This window comes from Onthophagus taurus, chromosome 1, assembly GCF_036711975.1.
Source record: "Onthophagus taurus isolate NC chromosome 1, IU_Otau_3.0, whole genome shotgun sequence".
NCBI lineage: Eukaryota > Metazoa > Arthropoda > Insecta > Coleoptera > Scarabaeidae > Onthophagus > Onthophagus taurus.
The window spans coordinates 24,528,077-24,540,986 of NC_091966.1; the positions used below are offsets into that span (position 1 = coordinate 24,528,077).

A 12,910-nucleotide genomic window follows, 5' to 3' on the forward strand; every position below is an offset into this window, starting at 1 on the left:
TCCACACTTCCAATTTGGTTTTAGAAACCAGTTCTCGACCAGTCATCAATTACAACGATTATCGAACATAATTGAAAACGGATTTGAAATGAAGCAATACTCGACCGCCTTATTTCTCGATATTGCCCAAGCTTTCGACCGTGTATGGATCAACGGATTAATTTATAAAATATTACACCTGGATCTTGACAGCAATATCAAGCAAATACTAATATCCTTCCTTAAAAACCGATCCTTCTCTGTTAAAGTTCATGAATCCCTCTCCGAAACAAAAAATATACTCGCTGGTGTACCTCAAGGCAGCGTCCTCTCTCCCACCCTGTTCAACATCTACATGAGTGATATGCCACAACCAAATGTTCACATGCTGGCATATGCGGACGATACAGCCTTAATAGCGCAAAGCTTTGAACTCGAGGATGCGACTAAAAATCTGCAAATAGCTATAAACACCCTAGTTAAATGGTTCAAGTCTTGCAATATAGCAATAAATACATCCAAGTGCATCGCTAAAATTTTTACACTCAAACGAATTAAAAGCTCACCGGAATTAACAATTAACGGAGAAACTATTAGATGGAACGACTCGGACGAACCGGTTAAATATCTTGGCATATTCCTTGACACAAGATTAACTTGGAAATACCATATACTCCAAAAAGTTAATCAAGGTTACGGAAAGTTGAAACAACTGTATCCCTTGATAAACAGGAGAACAAGACTTAAATGCGAAAACACTATTCTAATTTATAAAACACTCATTAGACCACTCATTACCTATGCCTGCGTTGTCTGGGGAAACTCGGCTAAAACAAATCTTAATAAGGTTCAGGTTTTACAAAACAAAATACTACGCATAGCAGTAGACTCCGAGTGGTATATCTCTAATGATCAACTACACAACGAATTAAAAATTGATAGTATCACAGCCTTTATATCTAAAATGACTTCCCGGTTTCACGAACGCATACAATACACAGAAGTACTACAGCCATACAACCTCAGCAAAAAGAACATCCACTGTCGTCTTAAAAGGAAACTACCACAAGACATCTACTTGATTTAAAATACGTTAAATGTTACCATCCAATTTGACTTATGTTTATTATTTTGTAAGTGACGAGGTCCTTTTAGTTATGTAACGTGACATTTATTTAGTATAAGAAAAAGCCTTTTATAGTAATGTTAATTCACTGGTCTGGCAATAAAACTACTTAAAAAAAAAAAACCTTGCTGTGTACCATCTTGCAATTATAAAGACATTTAAAGGTAAATTATAAAAATTATTAATTAATACGGCATATTTACTTTCATTCTGTATTTCTAGATATTATTTCCCGACCAACCTTATTATTCGAATGGCTTGGCTCTCTCGAATAAACAATTCAAAATTATTTGAATTAATTACTAAGCGTCTAAGTAACTATTGTGTTTGCGCCAAACATTTTGCGCCAATGTGCAAATATGTTGAGGAGAAATTGAAAAAGCTTCCTACATTATACTTACTAGGTAAATAAAATTTTACATAAAAAGTTTGTTTTTTAATCTATACAATATATATTTCTTATATCATCTAGATTTGTAAGAAGAAACTATAAATAATTGCTTTTTGTCTCCACAAGATCAACCAACAGAAGATACTTCAGGTATGTTACATGGTACGAAATTAATTATTTAGTTTCATAATTCATAATTATATAATTCAATATATACCATATTATATGTTCATACCCCGACATGCCATATATATATTTATACCCCGACATATTTATGCCCCGACAAACTTCCTGGTGTAACTAGTTCAACTGTTATGCAAGTCTATCCTGTATGTAGTAAACAACAAGGTTACGAAGTCACTTCAATATCATTTAGTGAGCAAAATTCTGTCATTTCATTAGAAATGAATAGGCAACGGCTTCACCTACGTAATGAAAAAGAAATAATTGGTAAATATCATAAAAACTGAATAATCATTCTTATTTAAAATTATCTTTAATTTTTGTAGACAAGAAACGGAGGAAATTACCTTTTACAAAGAACTGCAGCAATTGCAACCTAACTGGAGTAAAAAAGCATTGTGTCGCGCTAAGAAAAATGCCAGAACAATAAGGCAAAAGCTAATACAATTGAGGAAAAATCCTCAGGTATTGGTGAATCTCAAATATTTGAATAAAGAAACTGGAAATTTCTTTAGCAGCCAGTCCCGAAATCAGAAAAAAGAAGTGCTGGCTCTTTCCATTTACAAACAAAGTGGTAAAGGATACCGTTTCTTATCAAATTTCTTTTCATTACCATCCAGGAAGACGCTACAAAAACTGTTAGGGTAAACAAAATGTAACATTATTCTATTTATTGAACTAAAACTAGAACTAATAGTAGCACTATCACTAGAACTAACACTAGCTAGAAACTTTCGAAGTGATTTCGAGTCGTCTTCGATAGTGCTACTATTTGTTCTAGTTTAATTAACACCGGCCGTGAAAGCATTCGTACTTATATTCTATTTATGTTATCAAATTTTATTAATTTTATGAATAATAAATTATTATGTTGAAGTTAGATCTTTCATTTGAAGTATATTTATTTCCTTTTTTCATTTTTTTTTAGTTAACCCCAACGATCTGACAACGTCGCTCGCTTCGCTTCGATGCGCAGCGAACAATGTTGCCAGATCGTTGGTTAGCCCAGTTTTACACCATTATCCTAGTCGAAGTTGGTTTTAATCTATGGTTAGTACTCTACGGTGACATCGGATGGCGCTGTACGCAAGGTACAATTTAATAAGGTAGAGTTAGGCCAAGGTTTATATATTAAAGGTTGTCTAAGTTCCTATGCTGCAATACTTTGATTTTAGTTTGTGGGCGAGGGGCAAGAGCAGGAGTGTTTCCTGACGTAAGCGATCACGGATTGCGCACGTAACCTCATGGCCATGTGGTGCTCCATGCCTTTGTTTAATTTGAATTGCTTGGCGGTATTATTTTCCACATGTGACGTTATGCGCAGTATGATTGCGTACGAACCTAGACAACCTCTTATATATAAACCTTGGAGTTAGGCCATCTCTATCCTTCCTTGTCTCTGGATTGTTGTTAGTAATTAGTCGTGTGGTGGTGTTGTTGTGGTGCGATGTTTTTGAACTTCCGAGAGGTGTGTTAAGGTCGACGTCAAATTCATTGATTTCCACACCTTGTCGGCAATGGAAAGAATGTCCACAACGTCCTCTTTGCCAGAAGCGAGGAGTGCAACCGAAACAACACGAGGTAGTCTCCTTTGCTACAATTTTAATAATAAATTTGGACTAACCACTTGAGAACCACCAACCGTGGTCAACATCGCCCGATAAAAATCTGACAGTTTTTGACCTCCCATTTGCGAACCTAACAGAACATCGTCCAGACCTTTTTCTTCACTCAATGATAACCTGTCAATTAACAATTTTTTGAGTGAAGAATATGGATTCGTGTCTGGAGGATTCTGTATGAGATCTACCACGGTGGAGATGATCTCAGTGGTAAATTTGCCAAAAGAACGTTAAATTTTGCTTTTTTACTGCTAATTGTAGTTAAAGTAAACTGTGCTTCAACTCGCCGAAACCAAATGTCGGGATTAGAAGGCCAAAATGGTGGTAATTTCAATTTTGAAATATTTTGCAATTCGTGCGCGGTATTGTCATCATCAGCAGGGTCTATCATTTTTAATAAAAAATTGACTAAAAAATACGTTTAGGTTTTCTATTAAAATAAATAAAAATTTTTTTATGCATTTGATTCTGATGACACTGATGACTCCGAGTTTCTTGACAAAAACTATGTTCCATCGTCTTCAGACTCTGAAAGTGATAAAAGCCGCTCCAACGACGAAGATGATTGCATGGAATACATAGAAAATGATAATGTCGTTTTAGATGAAATACCAGTAAAAAATTGTATGCAAAATGAAGAGGAATGGCATAATATAACTAAAGATAACGGTTACATGTACCAAAGGCAAGAATCGTCTACACTAAATTTTGATATCACTACGATAAAAAATCCTATACACGTGTACCAGTTATTTTTATCAGACGATATAGTAAAAACTATTCTTGAAGAAACAAACAGATATGCACGTCAAATATTGATAAATCCGAACTCCTCAAAATCTCGACTAAATCTATGGGTTGATTGCGACGAAGCAGAAACAAAACGATTTTTTCCAATTATCTTGGTAATGGGGCTGAACGTTCTTCCTGCTTTGAATCTCTATTGGTCAAAGGATTCTATGTTCCGTAACGAGTTTATTTCGCATGATGCATACATTTTTGCAATAACGACACTGCTGATAAAAATGATCGACTATATAAAATACGAAGTCTATTAGAAGCAGCAAATAAAAATTTCAAACAAGTCTTAACACCAGGTAGGGTGATAGTTATTGATGAAAGCATGATTCCTTTTCAAGGCAGGCTGTGTTTTCGACAATATATTCCGAACAAAACACATCCTTACGGAATCAAATTGTATAAATTATGTACCGTGGATGGATAATATAATTGTCTATACCGGCAAAAACATAACATCACCAGAGTTAAGACATCCTGAACAAATAGTACACGACCTTTTAGAATGTCTTGAAGATAAACGTGGACATTATCTATATGCTGACAATTTCTACTCCAGCTTGGGTTTAGCAAAGTCGATATTCAATCATAATGTAATTTACTGTGGGACCATAAGGTCAAACAGAAAATATATACCCAAAAGTTTCCATAGCAAAATGAAAAAAGGAGATATTTATGGTGCACAGAACGGTCCTCTAAGAATTATTAAATGGATGGATAAGCGACCTGTTCTTATTCTGAGCACAGATCCAACACATACCCCAACCTGTATACCCACTGGTAAGCGAATCAGGCAAGGTGATGATATCATTAAACCAAAAGCAGTTATTCAATACAACAAAGCCAAAAAGGGGGTCGATTTGAGCGACCAAATGTCGTCATACCACTCAGTGTTACGCCGAAGTTTGAAATGGTACAGAAAGCTGGCGTTCGAGATTTTATTTGGAACGTTAGTAAATTCATGGATTATACATAATAAAATTAGTTCTTCAAAACAGTCTATTAAAGAGTTTAGAAGAAGACTTGCGCAAGACTTGTGCGGTCAGGCGCATTTTCTTTTGTGTTTCGTTTACCTTCTTCCCACTGCCGACGAGGCTCTGGATGTGTTTTTGTCCAGTGTGTCTACCGTGCGTGATACCTATACAGATTTAATGATTATTATTGTGGGTGTCTTATATTATGCGCTAATGGACGCGTTGAGAGCATCCAGCCCTGCATGGATCCACTTGTGGATCCCGACAGTCACCATCCACCCTTTGAATTTTTTGTACCACGTATCGCAACTTATTTGAATGATGGGTCTAAAATTAGCCGTCTCTTTAATAAGTCTAATTCTGGAAATATAAGAAATTTCTTGAATAGGATTGAATGGCGGTCTGTCTTTGCAGGGATGAACGTAGAGAGCATGGTAGAGAGCATATGAGCGCGTTAATTATATAATTAATAAAGATGTTCCTATGCGCGCCTTACCCAGAGGACGCTTTCCTCATTGGTACAAACGCTCTACCATTAGAGTTGTTAAAGAGAAGCTACGTTTTCACAAAAAATGGAAATCCTCAGGTCATCACAATGATTACTTGACTTTCGCTATCTTACGATCTAAATCAAAGAGATTAATAGCTATTGATCACAGAGCATATCTGAATTCCGTTCAGGCGGGGGTGTCCGGGAACCCGAGTGAGATCTGGTCCTTCATTAATTCGAAAAAGGGTTCTGCGTCTGGCATGCCAGCATCCATGATTTCTGCTGATGGATCGACTGTGAACTCGGGTCCTGATATCTCATCTGCGTTCGGAGAGTACTTCTCGTCGGTTTTTGTAGATGGCACCATCGATCGTTCAGCGATTCCCGGTGGCACCTTGGTTTGCTGTGGATGCGGTTTTTAACATTCTATCACACCTTGACAAGTCATCTAGCCCAGGTCCAGATGGTATTCCTTCGTCCTTCCTAAAGGAGTTTGCTAGTGAACTGTCTTCACCCCTGTTTTTAATTTTTTCGAAGTCATTACTTGAAGGGGCATTTCCGAGCAAGTGGAAGACGGCTTTCGTCGTCCCAATTTTTAAATCCGGCGACAAGCAGTTGGTTTCAAATTACCGCCCGATTTCTATTCTCTCGGCTATTCCCAAGGTTTTTGAGAAAATTGTCCAGGAATACTTTAGCCAGTCGATTACTCACTCTTTTATTCATGAACAACACGGTTTCTTGCCCGGACGATCGACTGAGACTAATTTGGTATCCTACGTTAATTTTATTCATTCTGCCCTAAATGAAAACTTTCAAGTCGATGCTATTTACACAGATTATTCTAAAGCTTTCGACAAGATTGACCATACAATTCTTGTTCAAAAGCTCTCTTCCTTTAACATCCCAAATGGCATTGTTCACTGGATTATATCATATTTATCAGATAGAAGTCAGGCAGTCAAGGTTGGTAGCTTTCTATCCGGTTATAAGTCCATCTTTTCCGGTGTGCCTCAAGGCAGCCATCTTGGACCAACATTATTTTTAATTTATATTGATGATATTGCTTCCTGCTTTAAGTTTTCCAAATTCCTGCTGTATACAGATGATAAAATATTTACAAATATAATATCAAGTCTCTACTGTCTGCGGCTTCAGGAAGACCTTGACCGTTTGCATGACTACTGTCTCGTCAACAAACTTCATCTCAATTACGACAAATGTCAAAAAATTACGTTTACATGGAAACGATATCCGGTTAACTTTTATTACAGTTTTAACGGCAGAGCTATTGCGTCCACTGACAGAGTGAAGGATCTTGGTATTACTCTTGATTCCAAACTGCGATTCCACTTTCATATTAACCTTATGGTGAAAAAAGCATTACGTAACTTGGGGTTCGTTATCAGAATAAGCAGAAATTTCACCAATGTTACCTGTATAAAGTCCCTTTATATGGCATTTGTAAACAGTGTATTAAGCTATAGTTCTGTGGTGTGGAGTCCCATGTACGCCGTCTATCGTGATCGCATCGAAGCCATTCAACGTCGCTTTATTCGTCACTTGGCGTATAAATATTATCTTCCGTACTGCGATTACGACAGACGCTGTACGGTTTTCAACCTATTACCTCTAAGGCAACGGCGGCTCTTGTCTGACCTGGTATTTCTTTTCAAAATTGTTAACGGCATGCTGGGTATCCCCGATCTTCTATCCGAGCTGAATTTTAATATGTCACAGCGCTTCACCCGGAATAATATCACTTTTCGTTTGCGCACATCTAATACGAATACTTATTCTAATTCGCCAATCATACGGGTTCTTAATACTTACAACCAGAGCTTCAACCATGTTTCTCTATTTGGGCTGTCATTGCGTTCGTTTAAAGATTTCGTGTTGCGCGATATTGTTTAGTTGCGAACCACTTTAATTCTGTATTAACTTGGTAAAAACATTGTAACTACTTTTCTTTATATTTAAATTTCTTGCTTGTGTTTCTAAGTGTATTGTCTCTTTATGAAATATAATGTTAATTTCGATATTTTGTGAGGATGCTTCACTGGGGATGTTCTCCCTGTTTGCGTCCCAAATTGTAATAAATAAAATAAATAAAATAAAGAGTTATTTTTCCTCCTCACGAAACCGGGCAGAAGACACCGCAAAGAGTTTCGCACACATTTGTAAAGCCATCAGGGCCAGGGAAAAAAAGAAGAAGACAGTAGTCAAGGTTGCTACGACAATCTGAGGGAAACGCATTCTAGCAGAGAAGCAAGTAATTTGGTAACTAAAGTAACAACTTATTGTAATGATTGCCCTGGACAACCAGGAATGTGTTTATCATGTTTCAATATAAGCCACAAAAAATAACATTTTTGCTATGTATGTATTTCTAATAAACTCTATTTAATCTTCTGGTTCCCTTTGTTTATATTTTGTTACAATTTCAAAATTTTCAAAAACTTATTAAGGATTGAGTTAGACCAATGCGGTTATAAACATAGGTAGTTGTTGATATCTAGTAACTATACCTCTATTCAGATTGATTAAATGTTCAAAAATGCGCACGTTAAGCAAAAATAAACAATAACGTAATTACCAGTCCTCGAGGACCGGTACCGCACAGAGGGATAAAGGAGTTAACTGGCACAGTGCAATACTACAATTTTTACAATTTTCAATTCCGCAGTCAACCTGTTAAATATATCGCGATAATTAGTTAATAGTATCTAAATAAATATTTATCTACGACTGCTTGGATAAGTCATCGTTACCGCACTCATTTGAGGTGATTTGAGTTACGTAATGAAGTTCATTATAGCGTAATACGTAACGCATTTTTAGCCTAATCAGAACAGACTTAATTTATTGAAACGAGCAACAACACAAAAGAAAAAGTGCTATCTACTTACAGAGAAACAATACTATTTATTATAAACATTAATTGTTATGTTTTTACATTTCAAAACACTTATTCCAGATGAGTAAGTAAACATGTTGTTGAAACTGACAATTCAAAATTGTCAACAATCATTTCAAAATATTTTTATAAATGTCAAATAGACTTTTCTAAAGAAATTTATTTTTTAGTAATTTTTAACAGTCGTAGATAAAATGCTGTATATCACGCGTGGGCTAGAGCATAATTACAGTACTCGTGTGATTACACGACTCGGTCTATGACCTCGTCGTGCAATTCTCCACGCTCGTACTGTAATTATGTTTCTAGCCCACTTGTAATATAAATAACTATTATTATTCATTTTTTATTTATTTATTATCATTATTTTTATTTCTTACAACGCATTATATGGTTTAAAAGATAAATCTTGAAATTGTTTCAAATCTTGTTTAGGTTTTATCATCATTTTAGCAGCTTTTAAAGATTCATATTCTAACCAGGAAAGCCATATAATTCCTTTCTTATTATTTGTAGACTTTTTATAATGAAATCCGTTTAAATTTGCTACAAAGCAGTTATCGAACCACCATCCGCTTTGATAATCAACAGCACAAGGTGAGTTGGGGCTATTATCATTTTTTTTATCATAAGTACTAAATTTTATGTTATTATGATAGAGGAGACCCTCTGGGAGCGTCCCACTAGAACGTTCAAGTGTTAATCGATAATTTTCATATTCACTTGCAACTTTAAATGATTCATATTCAGCCCATTTTGTTTCGTTATCAAAACTTTCCAATTCTATTCGTAATATTAGGTCGTTTTGATTCGATAATCGGTGAAGATAATCGTTTCCGAACCAAAATTCTCTACGTAAATCGCCAAAACCATGTTTATATTGGTACCAAGATTTATTGAAATTTTCCTGGTATTCGAATGAATTTCTGTTTTGGATCACCATCCAACCCTGTTCGCACGATCTCACTCCATAATCTCTCGTGTCTTCCTTTAAATTAATTAAATTTGTGTGAAATTTAAATATACCAGATTGGTTTTTGACAGAGGTGCAAAATGTGTAATCGAAAGAATTTGATAAAGTCAAAGATTCTTCATTGATTGTTATGTTTGTGTTCGTTTCGTCTGATTTGTTGCATTTTTTAATCAGTTTTCGATATTTTCATTTTGCGATTTAAAATTTTCAGTTAAAACTTTTTTGATATCGATTTTTTCAAAAGAATTTTTTAAATTTTCCGTGATATTTTCGACATTGTTTATTTTACCTAATACGTTCATAAATAAAAGTGAAAGTAACTCTTCATCTTGATGTCTCTCTTCTAGTTTATCATTAATTTGATTTGTTGATTTTTCTAAAACGTTTATCTTTATGAAAATTTCATCGAGATGGACTGGAACCCGATTTAGTTTGTAATCTAAATCGTTTAATTTAGATTTTAATTCATCTCGAGTGTTTTCGATTAATACGATTGCAGTTTTATCGGTTTCTTTGGATTTAGTACAGTTTTCTATTAGATTTTCTATGTTTGAATTTTGTGATTTAAAGTTTTCAGTGAGAATGTTTTTGATGTCGGATTTATCACATGAATCTTTTAGATCTTCTACATTAATTTCGATTTGGTTTATTTTACTTAAAACTTTATCTAAAACTTCACCTTGATTTTTTTCGCCAAATTTATCATTAAAGGAACGTTTTAATTCATTTATGATTTTCGTGGACATTTCATCAAACATCGTTGGAATTAGATTTAATTTTGTTGCTAAATCGATCATTTTGGCTTGAGATCTAAAAATAACAATTTTTGTGGCTATAAAAACAGTAACTAATTAGTTAACTCAATTATTACTTGCTTATAATACCCAACTTTCTATCAAGAATTGATAGTTGAGAATGCAAAGATGAAACCTGTGATTGGACAGTATCACAAACTTGTATTTTTTCTTGTAAATTTCTTATATTAGTGTCCATTATAGAAAGGAGATTGTTAATGTTATTGAAATCATCACACTTGTTCGGTTCCTCTTCTATAAGTATAAAAATGTTAATTAAAAATAATTAGTAGTTCTTATTATAGTACTTACCATTATACGACATGGATTCTATTGAATTTGGAATAAATAAAAATATTGCAACAAACAAGCAAATCATTTTCACAATCGCGTTTGCCAATATGTGTAACACCAGTATCTCCTGGTCATATATAATAAAGCATCACTGAAAAAATTTCAAGGGCAACCTGTTCATCGAAGTTGCCCCTAATGCTCCCTGTATGGGAGATTCTGGATGTGAAGAAAACGGGTTTATTTTTATGCCAACCTACCTTAATTTGAATTCTTGATAAAAAAATATTAATAAACTTGAAATTAGATGGATTTACATATAAGGTGGTAATTACACTGTGCTGCAAACTTTAACTTTTTTTGTATAAAGTAGATCCGTAGTATTGCAGTCGTGAGAAACCTGAATAAGAAAAAACGTGGCGTGTTACAAAAAAATGGAAAGCATATTTGAAATCAGCAACCCAAAATTAACTAAAAACAACCAACTCATCAACTGTGAAAAATCGTGCAGCACACTGTTATCAAAGATTTGATAAAAAAAATTTCCAAATATTATTAAGCTTATTTAAGCAAAGTGTAAATATAATTATGCTTCTTACATGTTTTAGTTTTACTTTTAATAAAGTTACTAATAAAGTTAATGAAAATACGTATTTCATTTCCCATTTTTTTAAATCAATATTTTGCAATTTTTTAAAGTTTATAGTCAAATATTTTTATTTACGATTTACACTATTTATATTTTTAAATAAACAATATTTACATAAAATAATATAAGTTTAACATAAAATGGCTGTGTTCGATCACGTGAACCACGTTAACAAAAAATTAATAAAAAAATACATACAGGTGTCTCAGTGAGACCGGTCATTAGACGTTTCTGGGGTTCTGGCCAAAATAAAAATTTGAGAATTCAGATTTAAGTATGATTCCTAGATCTTCTTTGGCAGCTCGAATTGAGGTGTTGGGACTGGGTTCGAAATAAGCCAAGGTATTCACCTCTTCCGCTGCATAATCTACTACATTTTTTGCTCAGTTTAATTAGATTAACTCGGATCTAAAGAGATCGAGGAGGTTAGGGAGTATACTTACTTGGGGTATGTGTTCAGGGAGGACAACAGGGAGGGGTCGCATGTGATAGCTATGGCAAAAAAGGCGAATAAGGTGATGGGACAAATATGGGGTTGGGGGAAGAGAGTCTTTGGAAGGAATGGGGCAGCGAGGAAGATTATGTTTGAAGGTCTGGTTAGCAGTGTGATGATGTCTGGAGCAGAGGTATGGGGATGGAGAGTGCAGGCAATGCTGGAGGACGTGCAAGCTAGATACTGGAGATGGGTGCTTGGGGTGGCGAGAGAAACACCGGGATATATAGTGAGGGAAGAGGTAAAGGTGGATAAAGTCAGAGTGGAGGGGGGCAGGAGAGCAGTGAAATATGAAGAAAGAATAGAAGGGAGGCCAAACTGCGGGATCTTGGGAGAGTGTTGGAGGGAAATTAGAGAGGGAAAGATCAAATATGGGAAAGGAGACAGAGACAACTATTATAGACGAGCGGGCTACTCGGTAACTGAGATAAATAGTAGAGGAAGGGTGGGTAGGGAGATGTGGAGGGAGTTGAGAGATAGGGACCGAGATGTGCAGAAACAGGAAAGAAGGACACAAATAAAAGAGGGGAGGTATAACGAAAGGTACAGGGACATAATTACGGAGGGGCTGCCTAGATACTTGTCATTGGAAGGAGATGAGGAAGGGAAGAAGTTGGTGGCTAGGTTCCGTTGTGGAAACGAGGAGAGAGCGAACAGATACTGGATGGCCGATGAGGAGAGGTGGTGTAGGCTATGCAGGGAGGAATGGGAAACGTTGGAACATTTGTTGAATGGGTGCAGTGAGTTGAGGGAGGTGGAGTTGGACCGAGGGCAGATCTTAGGAGAGGGGGGAGAGGGGAAACGATGGATGAGAATGGTTGTGGGGGTGAGGAGACAAAGGGATGGATGAGGGGAGGATTGGGCCGAGGAGCTGAGGTTATGGAAATGGAGGAAGAGGGTGGAGGGTGAAAATAATATACTAATGACATATATTATATCAGGATGTATTAAGGGGAAAATTGTAATTATCAAAAACAATAAATGCTTATTAATTAGATTAACTCGTGATTAATTCGTCCAAAATACAAAAAAATTGCTTCTATTCTTCTAAATTTACCTTTTGCCATCGGAAGTAAATGTGGATAGTTTTCATTAAATATTCTGCACGTTCTACTAAGAACTTTGTCGCACTTTCCTTGCATAAAAAATAAATTAAGGATTTCTTCATTTGTATAAACATTATTTACGTTATTAATATTCATTTTAACTGGTTTTAGACTCCCAAGCATCAGA

The 12,910-nt window shown here is 35.4% G+C and overlaps 2 protein-coding genes and 1 long non-coding RNA gene across 3 annotated transcripts; 1 reads left to right on the forward strand and 2 right to left on the reverse strand.

Moving 5' to 3' along the window:
• Positions 1–1,271: 1,271 nt before the first annotated feature.
• LOC139431166 (uncharacterized) lies at positions 1,272–1,861 on the forward strand. Its single transcript, XR_011641472.1, has 3 exons — positions 1,272–1,509; positions 1,578–1,646; positions 1,801–1,861. It is a non-coding gene; the product is annotated as an uncharacterized lncRNA (long non-coding RNA).
• Positions 1,862–8,809: 6,948 nt separating this feature from the next.
• On the reverse strand, positions 8,810–10,658 carry LOC111421165 (putative leucine-rich repeat-containing protein DDB_G0290503). The gene is made up of 3 exons (XM_023054309.2): positions 10,557–10,658; positions 10,322–10,499; positions 8,810–10,260 (listed from the first exon to the last, which is right to left on the reverse strand). Exons 1-3 carry the CDS (start codon positions 10,621–10,623, stop codon positions 9,621–9,623), a joined length of 885 nt encoding a protein of 294 aa, XP_022910077.2. The 5' UTR covers positions 10,624–10,658; the 3' UTR covers positions 8,810–9,620.
• Positions 8,854–9,420, reverse strand: LOC139429574 (fibroleukin-like). The gene has a single exon (XM_071195428.1). It carries the CDS (start codon positions 9,418–9,420, stop codon positions 8,854–8,856), a length of 567 nt encoding a protein of 188 aa, XP_071051529.1.
• Positions 10,659–12,910: the final 2,252 nt, after the last annotated feature.

Bases quoted from the DNA above. Each gene is read 5' to 3' on its own strand.
- LOC139429574 (XM_071195428.1), bottom strand. From the start codon at position 9,420: ATGGTGATCCAAAACAGAAATTCATTCGAATACCAGGAAAATTTCAAT.
- LOC111421165 (XM_023054309.2), bottom strand. From the start codon at position 10,623: ATGATTTGCTTGTTTGTTGCAATATTTTTATTTATTCCAAATTCAATA. The intron at 10,500-10,556 runs GTAAGTACTATA...TTATACTTATAG, and splicing joins AGAATCCATGTCGTATAATG to AAGAGGAACCGAACAAGTGT. The intron at 10,261-10,321 runs GTAATAATTGAG...TGTTATTTTTAG, and splicing joins AAGTTGGGTATTATAAGCAA to ATCTCAAGCCAAAATGATCG.